General features: G+C 49.7%; 1 protein-coding gene across 3 annotated transcripts in view; it reads right to left on the bottom strand.

Moving 5' to 3' along the window:
• LOC139365172 (cytohesin-1-like) overlaps positions 1-25,655 on the bottom strand; it is a 118,848-nt gene that overhangs the window by 16,115 nt on the left and 77,078 nt on the right. For 2 of the 3 annotated variants that reach the window (XM_071102614.1, XM_071102615.1), the window contains exons 2-9: positions 19,615-19,697; positions 14,980-15,044; positions 11,595-11,661; positions 10,836-10,954; positions 8,550-8,630; positions 3,777-3,889; positions 1,544-1,692; positions 690-801 (exon numbers count right to left, since the gene is read on the bottom strand). In XM_071102614.1, coding sequence (XP_070958715.1) covers positions 690-801; positions 1,544-1,692; positions 3,777-3,889; positions 8,550-8,630; positions 10,836-10,954; positions 11,595-11,661; positions 14,980-15,044; positions 19,615-19,697 — 789 coding nt within the window. Of the gene's footprint in view, positions 1-688; positions 802-1,543; positions 1,693-3,776; positions 3,890-8,549; positions 8,631-10,835; positions 10,955-11,594; positions 11,662-14,979; positions 15,045-19,614; positions 19,698-25,655 lie in introns of all 3 variants that reach the window. The other variant, XM_071102616.1, reaches the window with a different exon arrangement.

Raw genomic sequence — 25,655 nt, 5'->3', positions numbered from 1 at the left:
TTATACTCCACTGTACAGGTTGTCCCTCTATGTACAGAATGTGCATCCGTCCGTCTGTCTGTGTATCATGTGTAGGTATGAGTGTGTGTGCGTCTATGTGTGTGCGAGTGTATGAATATGCCTAGTCGTGCATTATTGAAAGCCCTCCACATGTGGTCGTCTGATCTCAGGGGCTCATCCATAATGCATTGGGGGTGGGCAGGGGCCCCTCAAATACTGTATATGTACTGAACACACAATCACACTCCGTCACACACACAATCACACACACAATCACACTCCGTCACACACACAATCACACTCTGTCACACACACAATCACACTCTGTCACACACACAATCACAATCACACACACACACACACACACACACACACACACACACACACACACACACACACACACACACACACACACACACACACACACACACACACACACACACACACACACACACACACACACACACACACACACACACACACACACACTCTGATCAAGATGGGCCCATTGGTCAGTACGTAGACCTCTGTTTCAGTCTGATAGAATCCATCACACCTTCCTGAACACAGTCATCGATGGGCACAGGAGGATTGGAGAGGATACAGACCTTTGGGATTTCAACATTAGTTCAATGCATCAACGTTATTTAAATGTTCTTAAGGTTATTTCAGCGTCTGGTCCTGCTCACCCAGTTTAAGCAGCCAGCCCTCCCGGTCTGGGTTAAAGAAGGTGTGTGTGAGATCGTTCCCGTCGTCCTCAGGGATTTTGAAGGGCTCGTTCTTGATGCTGTCATACAGGTTCTGTGTGGAGGAGAGAATAACACTAGGACTTGAGGACAGAGAGAGACAGAGAGACGGAGAGGAAGGTAGAGGACCCCTGGGGAAGGGGGATGGACAGAGAGACAGAGAGGAAGGTAGAGGACCCCTGGGGAAGGGGGATGGACAGAGAGACAGAGAGGAAGGTACAGGACCCCTGGGGAAGGGGAGTGGACAGAGAGACGGAGAGGAAGGTAGAGGACCCCTGGGGAAGGGGGATGGACAGAGAGACAGAGAGGAAGGTAGAGGACCCCTGGGGAAGGGGGATGGACAGAGAGACAGAGAGGAAGGTACAGGACCCCTGGGGAAGGGGAGTGGACAGAGAGACAGAGAGGAAGGTAGAGGACCCCTGGGGAAGGGGGATGGACAGAGAGACAGAGAGGAAGGTAGAGGACCCCTGGGGAAGGGGGATGGACAGAGAGACAGAGAGGAAGGTAGAGGACCCCTGGGGCAGGGGGATGGACAGAGAGACAGAGAGGAAGGTAGAGGACCCCTGGGGAAGGGGGGTGGACAGAGAGACAGAGAGGAAGGTAGAGGACCCCTGGGGAAGGGGGATGGACAGAGAGACAGAGAGGAAGGTAGAGGACCCCTGGGGCAGGGGGATGGACAGAGAGACAGATAGGAAGGTAGAGGACCCCTGGGGCAGGGGGATCTGATGGAATCAGCAGTGAGATGGATGGATGGACAGAGAGATGGAGAGGCCTCGTTGATGTCTCTGTTCACACACCCTGAGCAGGTCCTCTGGAAGGTCTCCTCCATCGTTGATTCCTCTGTTCATGGAGATGAAACGCTCCACGGCCGGCTTGTCCTTCACGTTGGGGTTGTGGAGGCTGGTGTTCAGCATGATGATGGCAAACGACAGGATGTAACAGGTGTCTGGAGAAACACACACACACACACACACACACACACACACATACAGACACACACAAGCATTCAGGCACACACACAGGCACACATTTGAAAATTGGGAGCCCAACATTCCCAGAAACAAACAGTACTGTCTCCATTACAACCAAAACACTGTTATTGGACACGTGAATGTAGGAGTGGATTTTAATTTTTTCACCACACAGCCGACACACAATTTATACCGGAGTGATTGATGGTCAGCTGCAGTGCTCGCAAATATAAAGTGTTACCACGACAACTTCAGAATAAAGATTCTCTGGGACAATAGGATCAGACTGGAGATTAAAGGACAGGGGACTAGATTCAGAGAGAGACCCTGTTAAGGAAGAGGGTGAGCTGGACCGGGGACTAGATTCAGAGAGAGACCCTGTTAAGGAAGAGGGTGAGCTGGACCGGGGACTAGATTCAGAGAGAGACCCTGTTAAGGAAGAGGGTGAGCTGGACCGGGGACTAGATTCAGAGAGAGACCCTGTTAAGGAAGAGAGTGAGCTGGACCGGGGACTAGATTCAGAGAGAGAGACCCTGTTAAGGAAGAGAGTGAGCTGGACCGGGGACTAGATTCAGAGAGAGAGACCCTGTTAAGGGAGAGAGTGAGCTGGACCGGCATGAAAGAGTGTGTTGGTCGCTAAGTCTGTGTGTGTCGCTCAGTTTGTGTGTGTCGCTCAGTGTGTGTGTGTGACTCTCAGTGTGTGTGTGAGAGTGTGAGCACGTGCCTTTGTGCATGCATGTGTGTATGTGTGTGCGGTGTGTGCATACATGTGTGTGTGGTGTGTGCATACATGTGTGTGTGTGTGTGCGCATGTGTGTATGCAGGCGTGTGCAGAAAGACAATGTGGTCAGAGGCTGGCTGACACAGCAGTAGCACTTTCCATTATCTGTCCTGTTTGTCTCAGAGAGAGAAGACCATTAATTATTCACATCCATCTGCATCCATGTAACAAACAGCCGTCTGCCATGGACACGATGTCCCTGTGAACACACCAAACACCCTTCCAGTACACACCCCACCAGGCCTGGGTTCACACACCCCACCAGGCCTGGGTTCACACACCCCACCAGGCCTGGGTTCACACACCCCACCAGGCCTGGGTTCACACACCGCACCAGGCCTGGGTTCACATACCGCACCAGGCCTGGGTTCACATACCGCACCAGGCCTGGGTTCACACACCCGACCAGGCCTGGTATCACATGCTATTAGAAATCTTTCAAATACTTTTAGTGTTTGCTTTTGTCTGTCTAGAGTACCAGGTGGGAGGGGTTTGGAGTATTGGGACTCTTCTATTGGTCCATTAAGCCAGGCAAGCTCAATCAAGCGCAGATTAACTATTTTCAATGACTTTGAATAGTATTTGAACCCAGGTCTGTGCTTCACCATGCCTGCTAAATACAGCAGGAATAATACTCCTAGAATGGCATTCTATTATTGTACCTGTACACTGAAGAATGACATCTTCCTCTTTGAAAAGTGGATCAGTGAACACAGACTTGTTGGAGTGGGATACCCTATAACAGGTATACAGTAACTTCAGATATAACAAATATCCCCTCGTACCGTATATCCCCTCGTACCGTATATCCCCTCCTACCGTACATCCCCTCCTACCGTACATCCCCTCCTACCGTACATCCCCTCCTACCGTACATCCCCTCCTACCGTATATCCCCTCCTACCGTATATCCCCTCCTACCGTATATCCCCTCGTACCGTATATCCCCTCGTACCGTATATCCCCTCCTACCGTATATCCCCTCCTACCGTATATCCCCTCCTACCGTATATCCCCTCCTACCGTATATCCCCTCCTACCGTATATCCCCTCCTACCGTATATCCCCTCCTACCGTATATCCCCTCCTACCGTATATCCCCTCTCCGCTTCACCCTCAGTAGAAAATTCAAACGGTGGGTCAGAAAACCCCTGGTTTAACCCTTCAATTGTCCATCACCATGACAGGCGGTGACCCTAGCTGTAACAATGCTTTAGTGTAAATCACGTTGACCCTTCACTACATGCCTGGTACTGAGGTCCAAGCCTGTGGTCCTACCTGTGGACTGGAAGACGCCAGGGTTGCACTGGCAGTATCTCTGGGCGAAAGCCTCCATCATGCGGTCGATCTTCTGGGCCTCGCCAGGCAGCCGGAAGCTCCACAGGAACTGTCTGTTAGGGGAGGAGAAAGAGAGGTCAGTCAGCAATACCACCTTTCAACTACTAACTTTGGCTAAATACCAAATGGCACTCTATTTCCTACGTAGTGCACTTCTTTTGACCAGTAGGTTGATACACATATCTAGATGACTAAAAGCCTCTGTTATCTACTGATGAGGGTGTGAAAGTGGGACCATTGTTTCTCATGTAAAGTAAGTAAGCCTTGTCTGAGCCAGAACAACTCCTGTTTGCTTGATCTAACTTAGTGAAATGCACTGACTGGAAGTCTCTTTATCTAACTTAGTGAAATTCACTGACTGGAAGTCTCTTTATCTAACTTAGTGAAATGCACTGACTGGAAGTCTCTTTATCTAACTTAGTGAAATGCACTGACTGGAAGTCTCTTTATCTAACTTAGTGAAATGCACTGACTGGAAGTCTCTTTATCTAACTTAGTGAAATGCACTGACTGGAAGTCTCTTTATCTAACTTAGTGAAATGCACTGACTGGAAGTCTCTTTATCTAACTTAGTGAAATGCACTGACTGGAAGTCTCTTGATCTAACTTAGTGAAATGCACTGACTGGAAGTCTCTTTATCTAACTTAGTGAAATGCACTGACTGGAAGTCTCTTTATCTAACTTAGTGAAATGCACTGACTGGAAGTCTCTTTATCTAACTTAGTGAAATGCACTGACTGGAAGTCTCTTTATCTAACTTAGTGAAATGCACTGACTGGAAGTCTCTTTATCTAACTTAGTGAAATGCACTGACTGGAAGTCTCTAATCTAACTTAGTGAAATGCACTGACTGGAAGTCTCTTTATCTAACTTAGTGAAATGCACTGACTGGAAGTCTCTTTATCTAACTTAGTGAAATGCACTGACTGGAAGTCGCTATGGTTAAGAGTTTCTGCTAAATGACCAACATGTAAACTGTCAATAGTAGTGCACTCTATAGGGAATTAGGCTGCCACATTTGGGACAGATGCTAACTTGTGGTAGCCATACTAATTTAGCCCTGCAGTTCTCTTCTGTCTTGGTAGATGTGTTTTCTTAACGTGTCTTCATTTTAACATTGGTGGGGTGTAACAGCTCAACTACTATCTAATAACTATTCTGTGAAGTGCTGTATTACAGTGTGTCGGGGCTTGTATCAGTGTGTCAGGAAGTAAGCAGCCTTCCACAAGTCTTGGCTAATACTGGAACAGCTCATAGAAGCAGGAGTCTATCTCGTGTTTCTGTAGACTGAAGCAGGTGTATAGGTACACTCCCTGGAAAAGATCCTAGTCTACTTCCTGTTTCTGTAGTGAGGCAGCTTGATGTACAGGTACACCCCATAGACAGGACGCTAGTCTACTTCCTGTTTCTGTAGAGAGGCAGCTTGATGTACAGGTACACCCCATAGACAGGATGCTAGTCTACTTCCTGTTTCTGTAGTGAGGCAGCTTGATGTACAGGTACACCCCATAGACAGATTGTGGACTACAGATAGATGATTGTGGACTACAGGAAAAGGAGGACCGAGCACGCCCCCATTCTCATCAACGGGGCTGTAGTGGAGCAGGTTGAGAGCTTCAAGTTCTTTGGTGTCCACATCACCAACAAACTAGAATGGTCCAAACACATCAAGACAGTCGGGAAGAGGGCACAACTAAAAGCCTATTCCCCCTCAGGAAACTGAAAAGATTTAGCATGGGTCCTGAGATCCTAAAAAGGTTCTACAGCTGCAACATCAACAACAGGCCTCAGGTTGCATCGCTGCCTGGTACGGCAATTGCTCAGCCTCTGACCGCAAGGCACTACAGAGGGTAGTGCGTACGACCCAGTACATCACTGGGGCAAAGCTGCCTGCCATCCAGGACCTCTACACCAGGCGGTGTCAGAGGAAGGCCCTAAAAAATTGTCAAAGACCCCAGCCACCCCAGTCACAGACTGTTCTCTCTACTACCGCATGGCAAGTGGTACCGGAGTGCCAAGTCTAGTACAAAAAGGCTTCTCAACAGTTTTTACCCCCAAGCCATAAGACTCCTGAACAGGTAATCAAATGGCTACCCAGACTATTTGTATTGTGTGCCCCCCCTCCCAACCCCAACTATACATTTACGTACATACTACCTCAATTGGCCCGACCAACCAGTGCTGTTTGATGTAGAGGTACACCTCCTAGACAGGATGCTAGTCTATATCCTGTTTCAGTAGTAAGGCTGTTTGATGTAGAGGTACACCTCCTAGACAGGATGCTAGTCTATATCCTGTTTCAGTAGTAAGGCTGTTTGATGTAGAGGTACACCTCCTAGACAGGATGCTAGTCTATATCCTGTTTCAGTAGTAAGGCTGTTTGATGTAGAGGTATACCTCCTAGACAGGATGCTAGTCTATATCCTGTTTCAGTAGTAAGGCTGTTTGATGTAGAGGTACACCTCCTAGACAGGATGCTAGTCTATATCCTGTTTCAGTAGTAAGGCTGTTTGATGTAGAGGTACACCTCCTAGACAGGATGCTAGTCTATATCCTGTTTCAGTAGTAAGGCTGTTTGATGTAGAGGTACACCTCCTAGACAGGATGCTAGTCTATATCCTGTTTCAGTAGTAAGGCTGTTTGATGTAGAGGTACACCTCCTAGACAGGATGCTAGTCTATATCCTGTTTCAGTAGTAAGGCTGTTTGATGTAGAGGTACACCTCCTAGACAGGATGCTAGTCTATATCCTGTTTCAGTAGTAAGGCTGTTTGATGTAGAGGTACACCTCCTAGACAGGATGCTAGTCTATATCCTGTTTCAGTAGTAAGGCTGTTTGATGTAGAGGTACACCTCCTAGACAGGATGCTAGTCTATATCCTGTTTCAGTAGTAAGGCTGTTTGATGTAGAGGTACACCTCCTAGACAGGATGCTAGTCTATATCCTGTTTCAGTAGTAAGGCTGTTTGATGTAGAGGTACACCTCCTAGACAGGATGCTAGTCTATATCCTGTTTCAGTAGTAAGGCTGTTTGATGTAGAGGTACACCTCCTAGACAGGATGCTAGTCTATATCCTGTTTCAGTAGTAAGGCTGTTTGATGTAGAGGTATACCTCCTAGACAGGATGCTAGTCTATATCCTGTTTCAGTAGTAAGGCTGTTTGATGTAGAGGTACACCTCCTAGACAGGATGCTAGTCTATATCCTGTTTCAGTAGTAAGGCTGTTTGATGTAGAGGTACACCTCCTAGACAGGATGCTAGTCTATATCCTGTTTCAGTAGTAAGGCTGTTTGATGTAGAGGTACACCTCCTAGACAGGATGCTAGTCTATCTCAAGACCTCACAAGTGTGTGCTGTTGTATTGTGAATATTGTCATTCATAAAAAAAACATATGGTCCCTATAGGAGCTGTGCCTATAGGAGCTGTGCCTATAGGAGCTGTGCCTATAGGAGCTGTGCCTGTGTGAGGAGCTGTGCCTGTGTGAGGAGCTGTCCCTATAGGAGCTGTGCCTGTGTGAGATGATTTAATGGAAGAGAGAGATATAAACTGATTAAAGGTTTGGCAGTGACACAATAACCCAAATATCTAATGATTAATAGCAACGTTAGGTAACTATATGACACTGCTATATCAGGAGGATAATGACAATGTTAGGTAACTATAGGACAATTCTATATAAGGAAGAGGTTTTGATAGAAGTCTGTGCTTTGTCTCTCTGGAGAGTCAGAGACGTTTTGAGTGTGTGTGTGTGTGTGTGTGTGATTTGTAGAAGCAATTTGTACGGGGAGGGCGGGGGGGGTTGGTTATAAAGCCCCACTGGGAGGCTCTTACCTCAGGGCCTGGATGATTATAAAGCCCCACTGGGAGGCTCTTACCTCAGGGCCTGGATGGTTATAAAGCCCCACTGGGAGGCTCTAACCTCAGGGCCTGGATGGTTATAAAGCCCCACTGGGAGGCTCTTACCTCAGGGCCTGGATGGTTATAAAGCCCCACGGGGAGGCTCTAACCTCAGGGCCTGGATGATTATAAAGCCCCACTGGGAGGCTCTAACCTCAGGGCCTGGATGATTATAAAGCCCCACTGGGAGGCTCTAACCTCAGGGCCTGGATGGTTATAAAGCCCCACTGGGAGGCTCTTACCTCAGGGCCTGGATGGTTATAAAGCCCCACTGGGAGGCTCTTACCTCAGGGCCTGGATGGTTATAAAGCCCCACTGGGAGGCTCTTACCTCAGGGCCTGGATGGTTATAAAGCCCCACTGGGAGGCTCTTACCTCAGGGCCTGGATGGTTATAAAGCCCCACTGGGAGGCTCTTACCTCAGGGCCTGGATGGTTATAAAGCCCCACTGGGAGGCTCTAACCTCAGGGCCTGGATGGTTATAAAGCCCCACTGGGAGGCTCTTACCTCAGGGCCTGGATGGTTATAAAGCCCCACTGGGAGGCTCTTACCTCAGGGCCTGGATGGTTATAAAGCCCCACTGGGAGGCTCTTACCTCAGGGCCTGGATGATTATAAAGCCCCACTGGGAGGCTCTAACCTCAGGGCCTGGATGGTTATAAAGCCCCACTGGGAGGCTCTTACCTCAGGGCCTGGATGGTTATAAAGCCCCACTGGGAGGCTCTTACCTCAGGGCCTGGATGGTTATAAAGCCCCACTGGGAGGCTCTTACCTCAGGGCCTGGATGGTTATAAAGCCCCACTGGGAGGCTCTTACCTCAGGGCCTGGACCAGGTTCAAGTCGGTGAATTCATGGAGCTCCACAAAGTCATGGAGGACCTGGAGGTTGAACTCATCTCTGTAGGGAAAATAATAGAATTTGTTTAGTAACGATTTTCTGAAATCATTGTTCAATTATTTGAGTGTAGAGACACAGACACAAAAAATGACAAACACACAGACATTTAGACACAGGGCCAGACACACAAATGCTCGTACACACACACGTATGTATATCCTCACACAATCAATAAAAACTGGGGGAGGGACACACACACACACGGTGACACCTCTAGCATGACATCACTCTTCTTGACATCTGTGGCCTTTGGAGTTAGTGATACTCCCCCTGAGATAGACAGGAGGCCTCCCAGGACCTATCCCTGACAGGGTCAAAACCAGCTCTGCCCTGGGGGATTCCTGACCAATCAGGGAGAGCACACACACAGTCAGCCCCTCCCCCACTGGAATCATAAATCTCTTTATACCAATTGGACAGAGCAGAGCATCCATGACGATATCTGGGTGGTGTTCATGACCTAATAAACACAACTCGGCTCTCCATTTCCTGGTCTGGCTTGTCGACTAGCCGACCACACCCAGGCTGTAGCACTATAAGTTAGGCAATGCACCCAGGTAATAACACACACAACGCACATACATTGGGTGTTGCCTGTTATATGGCTTTGAATTAATATAAAAGATGGTATTTCTTCAGGAGAGACTCAACTTTTACAGTTTTTTTCAGCTTCAGTCAACATTCCAGGATTTTTAGGTACTTAACATTATTTAGAATGGATGAAGTGGAAATCAAAGTCAGACAGACTGTGAAGGAATCAACGTCTCTGTTTTGAGGTCTGAGGATCTAGATGTGGATCTAATAAAGGGCGTTGGGGGGAGGGGAAAGGGGGGAAAGGGCCGTTGGGGGGAAAGGGCCGTTGGGGGGAAAGGGAAAAGGGCCGTTGGGGGGAAAGGGCCGTTGGGGGGAAAGGGCCGTTGGGGGGAAAGGGCCGTTGGGGGAAAAGGGCCATTGGGGGGAAAGGGCCGTTGGGGGGAAAGGGCCGTTGGGGGGAAAGGGCCGTTGGGGGGAAAGGGCCGTTGGGGGGAAAGGGCCGTTGGGGGGAAAGGGCCGTTGGGAGAAAAGGGGAAAGGGCCGTTGGGGGGAAAGGGCCGTTGGGAGAAAAGGGGAAAGGGCCGTTGGGGGGAAAGGGCCGTTGGGGGAAAAGGGCCATTGAGGGAAAAGGGAAAAGGGCCATTGAGGGAAAAGGGCCGTTGGGGGGAAAGGGCCGTTGGGGGAAAAGGGCCGTTGGGGGGAAAGGGAAAAGGGCCGTTGAGGGAAAAGGGCCGTTGGGGGGAAAGGGGAAAGGCCCGTTGGGGGGAAAGGGCCGTTGGGGGGAAAGGGCCGTTGGGGGGAAAGGGCCGTTGGGGGAAAAGGGAAAAGGGCCGTTGGGGGGAAAGGGCCGTTGGGGGGAAAGGGGAAAGGGCCGTTGGGGGGAAAGGGAAAAGGGCCGTTGAGGGAAAAGGGCCGTTGGGGGGAAAGGGCCGTTGGGGGGAAAGGGCCGTTGGGGGGAAAGGGCCGTTGGGGGGAAAGGGGAAAGGGCCGTTGGGGGGAAAGGGGAAAGGGCCGGTGGGGGGAAAGGGCCGTTGGGGGAAAAGGGCCGTTGTGGGGAAAAGGGCCGTTGTGGGGAAAGGGCCGTTGGGGGGAAAGGGCCGTTGGGGGGAAAGGGCCGTTGGGGGGAAAGGGCCGTTGGGGGGAAAGGGCCGTTGGGGGGAAAGGGCCGCTGTGGGGAAAGGGCCGTTGTGGGGAAAGGGGAAAGGGCCGTTGAGGGAAAAGGGCCGTTGGGGGAAAAGGCCCGTTGTGGGGAAAAGGGCCGTTGTGGGGAAAGGGCCGTTGTGGGGAAAGGGCCGTTGTGGGGAAAGGGCCGTTGGGGGGAAAGGGCCGTTGGGGGGAAAGGGCCGTTGGGGGGAAAGGGCCGTTGGGGGAAAAGGGCCGTTGTGGGGAAAAGGGCCGTTGGGGGAAAAGGGGAAAGGGCCGTTGTGGGAAAAGGGGAAAGGGCCGTTGTGGGAAAAGGGGAAAGGGCCGTTGGGGGGAAAGGGGATGTGCCTAACCTGACAGAGGAAAGTATGTGATCTGGAAATGGGACATCTTTGACAGGAAAGAAGTGACGTCCTTCTGAACCACACAATACACACAGAAACACAAACATGACAAACACACACACACACCCCCTCCTCCTGACACAACCACATAAAGAGACGTAGCATGCATCTTGCCCCCACTGACCTCTCCCCAAGGTAGTCTCCGATGGCTGTCTTGTTTAGCCCCTCCCCCTTGTACAGGAACTGGGCGATGTCAGAGCTGGTGTGCTTAAGCAGGTCGTTCTCAATCAGGAACTTAATCCCCTGAGAAAATACAACATATATCCCGTGTCAGACCCTCGTTACAACGGGGGCGTTCCAGGTCGTATTGTTTGTAGCCGTGCGGCACATATCAAAAGATTGAAATCATATTTTAGCTAAATTGGGGGTGATCCCGACCGAGACTCAAACACGGGTACGATCCATACCATAATGTCAAGAGGTTGGAACCTCCTGATTGATGAGGTTGCTAGGCGTTTGGTTAAGGTCACTACAATTGTTATTGTGGTTCCTGAAACGTCAAACACTTCTCCACACCTGCTCCAAAACCCACAACCTGGAACAGCACAACTATATCAAACCCACAGGACACATTCAGAATGTCTATTTCCCTCCAATTCAACTCTGAACCTGGAAGCCAGTTGCATTGCCTTGTTTCCTTGTTCCCCTCTAACCAGGGACTGATTTAGACCTGGGACACCAGGTGGGTGGAATAATGATCAGGTAGAACAGAACCAGCAGGATCCGGACCTCGTAGGGTCAGATGTGAATAACCCTGGGCTGGGATTCCCAAACGCATCGTAGCACTAAGATCATCTTTCGTGCATTTAGTTTGAATAGAATGAAGATGATGTTGGTGCTGCGATGCTTTTGGGAAACCAGCCCTGGTCTATTTGATACTCACCTTTTTAGGGTCCATGTTGAATTTCTTTCGGCCCATGGCCACTTGTTTGTTCCTCTGCATGTTTTTCCTGAAACATTAAATCAAATAGAATCTAATTCAAATGTATTTGTCACATACACGGAACCAACAACGCAAAGTAAGAAAAGATTTGCTAAATAAACTAAAGTAAAAGAAAAAAGTAACACAATAAATAACAATAAGGAGGCTATATACAGGGGGTACCGGTACTGAGTCAATGTGAGGTGGTACCGGTACTGAGTCAATATGAGGGGGTACCGGTACTGAGTCAATGTGAGGGGGTACCGGTACTGAGTCAATGTGAGGGGGTACCGGTACTGAGTCAATGTGAGGGGGTACAGGTACTGAGTCAATGTGGGGGGGTACCGGTACTGAGTCAATGTGAGGGGGTACCGGTACTGAGTCAATGTGAGGGGGTACCGGTACTGAGTCAATGTGAGGGGAAACATGTACTGAGTCAATGTGAGGGGTTAGAGGTACTGAGTCAATGTGAGGGGGTACCGGTACTGAGTCAATGTGAGGGGGTACCGGTACTGAGTCAATGTGAGGGGGTACCGGTACTGAGTCAATGTGAGGGGTACCGGCACTGAGTCAATATGAGGGTGTACCGGTACTGAGTCAATGTGAGGGGGTAGAGGTACTGAGTCAATGTGAGGGGGTAGAGGTACTGAGTCAATGTGAGGGGGTAGAGGTACTGAGTCAATGTGAGGGGGTACCGGTACTGAGTCAATGTGAGGTGGTAGAGGTACTGAGTCAATGTGAGGGGGTACAGGTACTGAGTCAATGTGAGGGGGTACAGGTACTGAGTCAATGTGAGGGGGTAGAGGTTCTGATCTGAGTCAATGTGAGGGGGTACCGGTACTGAGTCAATGTGAGGGGGTACAGGTACTGAGTCAATGTGAGGGGGTACAGGTACTGAGTCAATGTGAGGGGGTACCGGTACTGAGTCAATGTGAGGGGGTACCGGTACTGAGTCAATATGAGGGGGTACTGAGTCAATGTGAGGGGGTACATGTACTGAGTCAATGTGAGGGGGTACATGTACTGAGTCAATGTGAGGGGGTACCGGTACTGAGTCAATGTGAGGGGGTACAGGTACTGAGTCCATATGAGCGGGTACAGGTTCGTCCAGTTAATTCAGGTAATATGTACATGTAGGTAGGGGTAAAGTGACTATGCATAGATAATAAACAGAGAGTAGCAGTAGTGTAAAAAGGGGGTCAATACAAATAGTCCGGGTAGCCATTTGAATAATATGAAATGAATTAGAGATTATTATTGTATCCCCCATCTGTGATGCTGTCAGGGCTGGTTTCCTGGATACAGATGACATTGGAGCAGTTTTAACTGCCAAGGTGATGACAACATGTTCAATTCATGAAAGTATTATTGCACTACAAAACACTTTCAGATGAGATATTCCATGCTTTTCAGTCCAGCGCTAGACTTCACCAGGGTCTGGGAAACAGCCCCACCAATAAGTGTTTGTGTGATGCCATGTAAATATTTTCATTTCAAATCACACACATTGATCTCCATCATCTATTTACTCATCTCACATTGGGTCAATATTATGTGTCCGTTCACTTATTAGTTCAAATAATACTTTCATGAATTGAACATGTTGTCATCACCTTGGCAGTTAAAACTGCTCCAATGGGCCACTGATGACAACATTCAAGATGAAATGGTGACTCAACAATAAGCACTCTTCACTGTCACCATGCTTACGTCACCTTAACCCAGTTAGCCAAAGGTCACCAGACTTCCTCTTTGATGAATTATTTCCCCCAGCATTCCTTTGGCTATTGTCATTGGGAACTACAGTTCTCCCCAGCGTCAGGTATAACAGATGACCACTATTGAACAGCGGCCCATTTCCAAAGCTACAGGAGTTGGTGATTCACAGAAACAAAAACAACAGTTTCCCCTCCTGATGGTCTTTGACACATGGACTGGTAAAGACTCAGATGACTCTGGTAAAGACTCAGGTGACTCTGGTAAAGACTCAGATGACTCTGGTAAAGGCTCAGGTGACTCTGGTAAAGACTCAGGTGACTCTGGTAAAGGCTCAGGTGACTCTGGTAAAGACTCAGATGACTCTGGTAAAGGCTCAGATGACTCTGGTAAAGGCTCAGATGACTCTGGTAAAGGCTCAGATGACTCTGGTAAAGACTCAGATGACTCTGGTAAAGACTCAGGTGACTCTGGTAAAGACTCAGATGACTCTGGTAAAGACTCAGATGACTCTGGTAAAGGCTCAGGTGACTCTGGTAAAGGCTCAGGTGACTCTGGTAAAGACTCAGATGACTCTGGTAAAGGCTCAGATGACTCTGGTAAAGGCTCAGATGACTCTGGTAAAGGCTCAGATGACTCTGGTAAAGGCTCAGATGACTCTGGTAAAGGCTCAGATGACTCTGGTAAAGGCTCAGATGACTCTGGTAAAGACTCAGATGACTCTGGTAAAGACTCAGATGACTCTGGTAAAGACTCAGATGACTCTGGTAAAGACTCAGATGACTCTGGTAAAGGCTCAGATGACTCTGGTAAAGACTCAGATGACTCTGGTAAAGACTCAGATGACTCTGGTAAAGACTCAGATGACTCTGGTAAAGACTCAGATGACTCTGGTAAAGGCTCAGATGACTCTGGTAAAGGCTCAGATGACTCTGGCAAAGACTCAGATGACTCAGGTAAAGACTCAGATGACTCTGGTAAAGACTCAGATGCTCTTTATACAACTTAGTAAATGGCCAGAGCAAACAAAAGTGTATGTCTGAAAAAGAAGTGAGTGGTGGGATGGGGTGGGATCCCCCTCAACTTGAGTACCCCACGGCCCACACGCCAAAGTACCCTTCACTTCTTCCCTCCCTAGGGACCCTCCATTGTCTGCTCTACCCAAACACCTCTGCATTATTGAATAGCCCCCCCCCCCCCCCCCATCACGGTGGGCGTGGTTGATCAAACATTTAAAAGCACTAGTCAGTGTATGTGTGTGTATGTGGCGGTGTGATTGTGTGTGTGAGCAAGCGTGTGTGTGTGAGCACATGCCTGTGCGTGCATGTGTGTGCGTGGTGTTTTGGGGAGGGGAAGAGGGTTGGTACCATCTGGACAGTAAGGTATAAATATTTAACAACAGTCATTTGCTAGGTTAATGGAATACAAACAAAGAAGCAATTTGGACTGTCGGAGATAGGAGATGGTACGGAACCCTGAAGAACCTTAAAAAAACCTAAGGAACTCTGAAGAACCCTAAGGAACCCGGAAGAACCCTAAAAAACACAAGGAATCCTGAAGAACCACAAGGAACCCTGAAGAACCTTAAGGAACCCTAAGGAAACCTGATTCCATACTGTTACACACTCACCTCTCCTCTGTGGAACCCAGGTTCTCGATCTCACTGGTCACTTCTGCTATCTCATTCTTCAGACGCTGGAAGTTAGAGAGAGGAGGGGGTTAGGACCAAACACACAGAGCATTACGCTCAGTCTGCTGTCCCAGGACAGATTGTGAGGTTCCAGAACATTCTATTTCTCCTCCAGACCCGTCAGTGCCCAGTCTGTGCCCACTGCTGCCACCATGCAGTCTCCCCATAAACCCCTAACCAATACTGACACTAACCACTCCAATCTAATATCAACCGGATGTGTACGTGCCCTGCAGCAGGTCTCTCTTTCTCCCAAACACTTTCTTCTTTACAAACCACATTAAAAGGGAGGAACATTGGTGAATGACCTCCATACACAGGGAGTACAGAGCAGGACATTTGATTATTTGGGGGTTATGTTTGGGAGATTAATGGAGATATTGCCGATTCTGTCTTTTCTGACAGCTCTGTGAGAGCCCAGTTCCAGAGAGGGAGGGTGGGAGGGTGACGGGCCAGACTGGCAGTCACCAGTCCCATACGAGGGCGAAACAGGGTGGAGACTGGAGGGGGGAACTACATCATGATGGCATGGGGGACACAGCTAATAAAGAGAGGGTGTGAGATCTCTCGTCCTCCTGCGTTGTCATCACAGCCAGCCAGACCAGGGGATGCTAGAGTGTCACATGGACCATGTTACTGAGAATGACCAGGGTCACCAGACACACCACAGAGGTCACCAGTGCTTTGCGCTCTTGGTAAGACTAGCCTGGATAAATAAAGGTAAATGAAATGAAAGATAAGATACCATGGAGAGGCAACGTTAACTTGTAGTGTAAGAAATGCATGTATTAATTAACCTCCCTGCCTTGATATGAGCTTCACTGACTGACACAGTAGATGAAGGGTGGATGAAGGACTCTGCATGTCTCATGGGAACTTAGCTAACCCCATTCTGGCTGGGTGTGTGAGGAGTGACACCAAATGAAATGATCTAGTCATTTTACAGCTCTTAATGCTCTTCCAAGACCTGGGTTCAAATAGTATTTGTCTTTCAAATTCCTTGCTCAATCAAACACTCCTAGTATTTGACAGAAAAACAAATCCTATTTGACCCAGGTCCCTTGACCCTATTTATCTACTGTTAGTCGCCCTACTGCTCACACTCCCAGTCAACCACTAACTAGTCCACATACAACTAGCTAGGCTTCATCTCAACATAGTCAGGTTACTGAAGGGTGTCCTGCACTTTGTGGGGGGAAAGGCCACATTCTTCATGGGCCATAATATCTGGAGGATATATTCAGTCTCTTTGCAGTGAGGGGCATCTGGAGGATATAGTCAGTCTCTTTGCAGTGAGGGGAATCTGGAGGATTTATGCAGTCTCTTTGCAGTGAGGGGCATCTGGAGGATATATGCAGTCTCTTTGCAGTGAGGGGCATCTGGACGATATATGCAGTCTCTTTGCAGTGAGGGGCATCTGGAGGATATATGCAGTCTCTTTGCAGTGAGGGGCATCTGGAGGATATATGCAGTCTCTTTGCAGTGAGGGGCATCTGGAGGATATATGCAGTCTCTTTGCAGTGAGGGGCATCTGGAGGATATATGCAGTCTCTTTGCAGTGAGGGGCATCTGGAGGATATATGCAGTCTCTTTGCAGTGAGGGGCATCTGGAGGATATATGCAGTCTCTTTGCAGTGAGGGGCATCTGGAGGATATATGTAGTCTCTTTGCAGTGAGGGGCATCTGGAGGATATATGCAGTCTCTTTGCAGTGAGGGGCATCTGGAGGATATAGGCAGTCTCTTTGCAGTGAGGGGCATCTGGAGGATATATGCAGTCTCTTTGCAGTGAGGGGCATCTGGAGGATATATGCAGTCTCTTTGCAGTGAGGGGCATCTGGAGGATATATGCAGTCTCTTTGCAGTGAGGGGCATCTGGAGGATATATTCAGTCTCTTTGCAGTGAGGGGCATCTGGAGGATATATGCAGTCTCTTTGCAGTGAGGGGCATCTGGAGGATATATGCAGTCTCTTTGCAGTGAGGGGCATCTGGAGGATATATTCAGTCTCTTTGCAGTGAGGGGCATCTGGAGGATATATTCAGTCTCTTTGCAGTGAGGGGCATCTGGAGGATATATGCAGTTTCTTTGCAGTGAGGGGCATCTGGAGGATATATTCAGTCTCTTTGCAGTGAGGGGCATCTGGAGGATATATGCAGTTTCTTTGCAGTGAGGGGCATCTGGAGGATTAAGGCAGGGGTGGAGCTAACTGGCATCCAAAAGCAGAGGAGAGGACAGACAGAGCCTGCAGAGAGCCTGCTGGGTCAACAGAAAAAGGGTTGAGAAGCCTGACTCTACACCACCAAGACCTCCCCTCTACACCCCCAAGACCTCCCCTCTACACCCCCAAGACCTCCCCTCTACACCCCCAAGACCTCCCCTCTACACCCCCAAGACCTCCCCTCTACACCCCCAAGACCTCTCCTCTACACCCCCAGACCTCCCCTCTACATCCCCAAGACCTCCCCTCTACATCCCCAAGACCTCCCCTCTACACCCCCAAATCCTCCCCTTACACCCCCAGACCTCCCCTCTACACCCACAAGACCTCCCCTCTACACCCCCAAGACCTCCCCTCTACACCCCCAAGACCTCCCCTCTACACCCCCAGACCTCCCCTCTACACCCACAAGATCTCCCCTCTACACCCCCAGAGCTCCCCTCTACACCCCCAAGACCTCCCCTCTACACCCCCAAGACCTCCCCTCTACACCCCCAAGACCTCCCCTCTACACCCCCAGACCTCCCCTATACACCCCCAGACCTCCCCTCTACACCCCCAGAGCTCCCCTCTACACCCCCAAGACCTCCCCTCTACACCCCCAATACCTCCCCTCTACACCCCCAGACCTCCCCTATACACCCCCAGACCTCCCCTCTACACCCACAAGATCTCCCCTCTACACCCCCAGAGCTCCCCTCTACACCCCCAAGACCTCCCCTCTACACCCCCAAGACCTCCCCTCTACACCCCCAAGAACTCCCCTCTACACCCCCAAGACCTCCCATACACCCCCAAGACCTCCCCCCTACACCCCCAGACCTCCCCCTACACCCCCAAGACCTCCCCCTACACCCCCAAGACCTCCCCCCTACACCCCCAAGACCTACCCCCCTCTAAAGCAGGGCTGCGTTCAGCAGGGCACAACGTTGTGGAAGGCTCAAATAGAAATATTCGGATGTAGAAGAACCATGCCTATCTGACTAGAGAAAGTGGTATGTTTCACGTGACACGGCTGGAGCACTGGGGGGTGATGATTTAACAGGTTTGGAAAGGAGAGACAAATCCTACCAACAGACTTCTACTGTACTTTAAACAAATAAGGATCAGTGTGTGTCTGGAACACATTTTAATACTGGGAGATGCTGATACTGATGTAACCCCCAATACATCTTAACACACCTCTCTCCTCCTCCACACACACACCTCTCCTCCTCCACACACACACACCTCTCCCCCTCCACACACACACCTCTCCCCCTCCACACACACACCTCTCCCCCTCCACACACACACACCTCTCCCCCTCCACACACACACACCTCTCCCCCTCCACACACACACCTCTCCCCCTCCACACACACACCTCTCCCCCTCCACACACACCTCTCCCCCTCCACACACACCTCTCCCCCTCCACACACACCTCTCCTCCTCCACACACACCTCTCCTCCTCCACACACACCTCTCCCCCTCCACACACACACCTCTCCTCCTCCACACACACCTCTCCTCCTCCACACACACCTCTCCCCCTCCACACACACCTCTCCTCCTCCCCACACACCTCTCCTCCTCCACACACACACCTCTCCTCCTCCACACACACCTCTCCTCCTCCCCACACATCTCTCCTCCTCCACACACACCTCTCCTCCTCCACACACACCTCTCCCCCTCCACACACACCTCTCCCCCTCCACACACACCTCTCCTCCTCCCCACACACCTCTCCTCCTCCACACACACACCTCTCCTCCTCCCCACACACCTCTCCTCCTCCACACACACCTCTCCACACACACACCTCTCCTCCTCCACACACACACCTCTCCTCCTCCACACACACACACCTCTCCTCCTCCACACACACACACACCTCTCCTCCTCCACACACACACCTCTCCTCCTCCACACACACACCTCTCCTCCTCCACACACACACCTCTCCTCCTCCACACACACCTCTCCTCCTCCACACACATCTCCTCCTCCACACACATCTCCTCCTCCACACACACCTCTCCCCCTCCACACACACCTCTCCTCCCCACACACACACCTCTCCTCCTCCACACACACCTCTCCTCCCCACACACACACCTCTCCCCCTCCCCACACACCTCTCCCCCTCCACACACACCTCTCCCCCTCCACACACACACCTCTCCTCCTCCACACACCTCTCCCCCTCCCCACACACCTCTCCTCCTCCACACACACACCTCTCCCCCTCCACACACACACCTCTCCCCCTCCACACACACCTCTCCCCCTCCCCACACACCTCTCCCCCTCCACACACACACCTCTCCCCCTCCACACACACCTCTCCCCCTCCCCACACACACTGTACCTGAATGTCTTCCAGAAGCTCTTGCTTGCGTCTGCGGATGTTTTCCAGCTCATGCTGCTCCTCAGGGGTGAGGTCATCTGGCACTGTGGGGACACAGAGAGAGAGGTTAGGTTTGGGTTATCCCAAAATACTCACAGAACACACCTTCCTGGGCCCTATCGTTCTCACTGTAGCCTACCTGTTCCCTGAGGCAGGGGAATGAGACAAACCTAGCAAAAAGAGATTGAAGGCTCTGAGTAGGGTCTGGGAGCCTAGAGAGAAAGAATGAGGAGAAAGAGAGACAGAGAGAGAAGGAACTAACTAGAGGAGAGGGTGAGAGGTCTGTTTTGGAAGTAAGACAAATCGATAACCGACAAAAACACTGAAAGCTAAGGAGAAGATAAGGCTTCCTGCACACCCGAGCCTTAGCCTACATTAGAAGGTAGTCAGGGGGAGAACAGTCCAAGAGAAAGACGTGACATTTCCCAGCAGTACAGGGCAGCCTGCCGGAAGCCTACTGCCCATGTTTACAAACACTCCAAGAACAGTCAAGTCCACAGCACATCACAGTGAAGCAATAAGACAGCATTTCCCCAGATTCATTTACAAGTGGGTTGTAAAGGACACACTACAACAACACCAGGAAACACTGCAACAAGCCAGAACAACCCTACCCCCTTCACACAGATAACTCCACCTGCCAGGACATGATGCCCTAGTTCAGGACTTACAGCTCCGCCTCATGTCTGACATCACATCCACCACCAACACCCCAAAGGGCAACAAACAGGATGAAGGTTCTGTATTGGTCTGTGGCTCCTCCAGTTCACAATGGACATGCTCTATACTGCACTCTGGGGGATCATATCCTCTGGTATGTGTGTACCAGCTCAGTCGAAGTGAAATACAAGCCCAGGACAGAAGTGTCAGGACAGCAGTGTCAGGACAGCAGTACCAGGACAGCAGTGTCAGGACAGCAGTGTCAGGACAGCAGTGTCAGGACAGCAGTGCCAGGACAGCAGTGTCAGGACAGCAGTGCCAGGACAGCAGTGTCAGGACAGCAGTGTCAGGACAGCAGTGTCAGGACAGCAGTGCCAGGACAGCAGTGCCAGGACAGCAGTGTCAGGACAGCAGTGCCAGGACAGCAGTGCCAGGACAGCAGTGTCAGGACAGCAGTGCCAGGACAGCAGTGTCAGGACAGCAGTGTCAGGACAGCAGTGTCAGGACAGCAGTGTCAGGACAGCAGTGCCAGGACAGCAGTGTCAGGACAGCAGTACCAGGACAGCAGTGTCAGGAGAGCAGTGCCAGGACAGCAGTAGCAGGACAGCAGTGCCAGGACAGCAGTGTCAGGACAGCAGTAGCAGGACAGCAGTACCAGGACAGCAGTACCAGGACAGCAGTACCAGGACAGCAGTACCAGGACAGCAGTGCCAGGACAGCAGTACCAGGACAGCAGTGTCAGGACAGCAGTAGCAGGACAGCAGTGCCAGGACAGCAGTGTCAGGACAGCAGTGCCAGGACAGCAGTAGCAGGACAGCAGTACCAGGACAGCAGTACCAGGACAGCAGTAGCAGGACAGCAGTGCCAGGCCAGCAGTACCAGGACAGCAGTACCAGGACAGCAGTGCCAGGACAGCAGTACCAGGACAGCAGTGCCAGGCCAGCAGTACCAGGACAGCAGTGCCAGGACAGCAGTGTCAGGACAGCAGTAGCAGGACAGCAGTACCAGGACAGCAGTAGCAGGACAGCAGTAGCAGGACAGCAGTAGCAGGACAGCAGTACCAGGACAGCAGTAGCAGGACAGCAGTACCAGGACAGCAGTAGCAGGACAGCAGTAGCAGGACAGCAGTAGCAGGACAGCAGTACCAGGACAGCAGTAGCAGGACAGCAGTACCAGGACAGCAGCGTCAGGACAGCAGTGACAGGACAGCAGTAGCAGGACAGCAGTAGCAGGACAGCAGTGCCAGGACAGCAGTAGCAGGACAGCAGTGCCAGGACAGCAGTGTCAGGACAGCAGTGCCAGGACAGCAGTAGCAGGACAGCAGTACCAGGACAGCAGTACCAGGACAGCAGTGCCAGGACAGCAGTGCCAGGACAGCAGTAGCAGGACAGCAGTACCAGGACAGCAGTACCAGGACAGCAGTACCAGGACAGCAGTGCCAGGACAGCAGTACCAGGACAGCAGTGCCAGGCCAGCAGTACCAGGACAGCAGCGTCAGGACAGCAGTGACAGGACAGCAGTGTCAGGACAGCAGTGCCAGGACAGCAGTACCAGGACAGCAGTGCCAGGACAGCAGTAGCGTGGCATATCTCAAAGCCCTGTCACTGCCTGTACGGTCATTTTTAGCTTCCCCCGGGCCAAGGACTGAGGGAGGAGCAAGCTGTCCTGAATGATTGGGGTGCTCTGTGTGTGTGTGTGTGTGTGTGTGTGTGTGTGTGTGTGTGTGTGTGTGTGTGTGTGTGTGTGTGTGTGTGTGTGTGTGTGTGTGTCAGGGCCATTGAAAGTAAAGGAGAGAGCCATTCCTATACAGCACTAACCAAAGGTGACACCATTCACAACACAACAAATAATTTCATACATGTTTAGACAACAAGACACTTTCCTCAACAATCAACGACCCATGTCTGAGTCTCTCAAACCCAATGGATCAACTTCCTGTTAAAACACAGGCGATAAGAAAGGTGGTTCCTGTACCCACGGCCTCTCTATGGGGGTGTGAACCTGCTGGTGACCCCTCTCCTCCCTCAACACCCAGGAGATCATAAGCTGAAGGTTCATAGGTCAAAGATCATGGGCTGTGGTTGACCCCGGTGGGGCTCACTAGAAGACTAACAAGCCCAGGAACGGGGAGGTAAATAGATGTGATCTGGAAAATGCTGAATTTATCTGAAATTTCACCTGAAAACAAACACAGAAATTAGAATTAAAATGCATCATTTAAATATTGAAAGTAACTGTCAAACCCAATAGCTTGATGAGAAGAACACTTTGAATCCCAAACTAGAATGTCTGGTCATTTTAAACAGGGATAATAGACTACAGGGGTCATAAAGAATGACAAGGGTTTCTGATTGGACAAATCCAGGTAGTTCCTCCCTGTTTCAGTTAGTTTCTATTGGGTTTGGTGTCTAATGAACATGACCCAGGGTTCTTCCTCAGCCTCGTCCACCTTTCAGCGGGAACGCCGGAAACCGGCCGCACAGATGCCTCCAAAATGCTCAAAGTATCCATGACAACCACCTGCTTTGCCTGCCTGCCTGCCTGCCACCTGTCAAGGCTAAGACATTGACCATGTCTGTTAGACACACAGATAAATAAATACTGAATGGCCTTTTATTTCTTTCTGCAGGCAGTCAGAATGTCCTTGAGACGAAGAATGTATTTGATACCTGGCCCTACATACTGTACACACTAGAGGTCGACCGATTATGATTTTTCAACGCCGATACCGATTATTTGAGGACAAAAAAAAAGCTGATGCCGATTAATCGGCCGATTTTTAAAATGTATTTGTAATAATGACAATTACAACAATACTGAATGAACACTTATTTTAACTTCATATAATACATCAATCAAATCAATTTAGCCTCAAATAAATAATGAAACATGTTCAATTTGGTTTAAATAATGCAAAAACAAAGTGTTGGAGAAGAAAGTAAAAGTGTAATATGTGCCATGTAAGAAAGCTAACGTTTAAGTTCCTTGTACAGAACATGAGAACATATGAAAGCTGGTGGTTCCTTTTAACATGAGTCTTCAATATTCCCAGGTAAGACGTTTTAGGTTGTAGTTATTATAGGAATTATAGGACTATTTCCCTCTATACCATTTGTATTTCATATACCTTTGACTATTGGATGTTCTTATAGGAACTTCAGTATTGCCAGTGTAACAGTATAGCTTCCGGCCCTCTCCTCGCCCCTTACTGGGCTCGAACCAGGAACACATCGACAACAGCCACCCTCGAAGCAGCGTTACCCATGCAGAGCAAGGGGAACATCTACTCCTAAGTCTCAGAGCAAGTGACGTTTGAAGCGCTATTAGCGCGCACCCCGCTAACTAGCTAGCCATCACATCACATCGTTACACCAGCCTAATCTCGGGAGTTGATAGGCTTGAAGTCATAAACAGCAGAGCTGCTGGCAAAACGCACAAAAGTGCTGTTTGAATGAATGCTTATGAGCCTGCTGGTGCCTACCATCGCTCAGACTGCTCTATCAAATCATAGACTTAATTATAACATAATAACACACAGAAATACGAGCCTTAGGTCATTAATATGGTCGAATCCGGAAACTATCATCTCGAAAACAAAACATTTATTCTTTCAGCGAAATACGGAACCGTTCCGTATTTTATCTAACGAGTGGCATCCATCAGTCTAAATATTCCTGTTACATTGCACAACCTTCAATGTTATGTCATAATTACGTACAATTCTGGCAAATTAGTTCGCAACGAGCCAGGCAGCCCAAACTGTTACATATACCCTGACAGAGAGAGAGAGAACAAACTAAAGAGAGAGAGAGAAAGAGACAGGGACAGACAGAGAGAGAGACAGAGAGACAGACAGAGAGAGAGACAGAGAGAGAGCGAGACAGACAGACAGAGAGAGACAGACAGACAGAGAGAGAGACAAGTCTCTCTCTCTGTCTGTCTCTCTGTCTGTCTCTCTGTCTCTCTCTCTGTCTGTCTCTCTGTCTGTCTCTCTGTCTGTCTCTCTGTCTGTCTCTCTGTCTCTCTCTCTGTCTCTCTCTTTAGTTCGTTCTCTCTCTCTCTCTCTCTGTCTCTCTTTAGTTCGTTCTCTCTCTGTCTCTCTCTCTCTCTCTCTCTCTCTGTTTGTTCTCTCTCTCTCTGTGTCTCTCTTTAGTTCGTTCTCTCTCTCTCTCCAGTTTGTTCTCTCTCTCTCCAGTTTGTTCTCTCTCTCTTCAGTTCGTTCTCTCTCTCTTCAGTTCGTTCTCTCTCTCTTCAGTTCGTTCTCTCTCTCTTCAGTTCGTTCTCTCTCTCTTCAGTTCGTTCTCTCTCTCTCTTCAGTTCGTTCGCTCTCTCTTTAGTTTGTTCTCTCTCTCTCTCTTCAGTTCGTTCTCTCTCTCTTTAGTTCGTTCTCTCTCTCTTTAGTTCGTTCTCTCTCTCTCGCTCTTCAGTTCGTTCTCTCTCTCTTTGGTTCGTTCTCTCTCTCTTTAGTTCGTTCTCTCTCTCTCTTCAGTTCGTTCTCTCTCTCTTTAGTTTGTTCTCTCTCTCTTTAGTTCGTTCTCTCTCTCTCTCTCTCTCTCTGTTCGTTCTCTCTCTCTTTAGTTCGTTCTCTCTCTCTCTCTCTCTTCAGTTTGTTCTCTCTCTCTTCAGTTCATTCTCTCTCTTCAGTTCGTTCTCTCTCTCTCTCTTCAGTTCGTTCTCTCTCTCTCTCTTCAGTTCGTTCTCTCTCTTCAGTTCGTTCTCTCTCTCTTCAGTTCGTTCTCTCTCTCTTCAGTTCGTTCTCTCTCTCTTCAGTTCATTCTCTCTCTCTCTTCAGTTCGTTCTCTCTCTCTAGTTCGTTCTCTCTCTCTCTCTCTCTCTCTTCAGTTCGTTCTCTCTCTTCAGTTCGTTCTCTCTCTCTTCAGTTCGTTCTCTCTCTCTTCAGTTCGTTCTCTCTCTCTTCAGTTCGTTCTCTCTCTCTTCAGTTCGTTCTCTCTCTCTCTCTCTCTTCAGTTCATTCTCTCTCTCTCTCTCTTCAGTTCATTCTCTCTCTTCAGTTCGTTCTCTCTCTCTCTTCAGTTCGTTCTCTCTCTCTCTTCAGTTCGTTCTCTCTCTCTCTTCAGTTCGTTCTCTCTCCCTCTTCAGTTCGTTCTCTCTCTCTCTTCAGTTCGTTCTCTCTCTCTTCAGTTCGTTCTCTCTCTCTCTTCAGTTCGTTCTCTCTCTCTTCAGTTCGTTCTCTCTCTCTTCAGTTCGTTCTCTCTCTCTTCAGTTCGTTCTCTCTCTCTCTTCAGTTCGTTCTCTCTCTCTCTTCAGTTCGTTCTCTCTCTCTCTTCAGTTCGTTCTCTCTCTCTCTTCAGTTCGTTCTCTCTCTCTCTTCAGTTCGTTCT

This window comes from Oncorhynchus clarkii, chromosome 13, assembly GCF_045791955.1.
Source record: "Oncorhynchus clarkii lewisi isolate Uvic-CL-2024 chromosome 13, UVic_Ocla_1.0, whole genome shotgun sequence".
NCBI lineage: Eukaryota > Metazoa > Chordata > Actinopteri > Salmoniformes > Salmonidae > Oncorhynchus > Oncorhynchus clarkii.
This window is presented reverse-complemented; position numbering and strand designations above follow the sequence as displayed.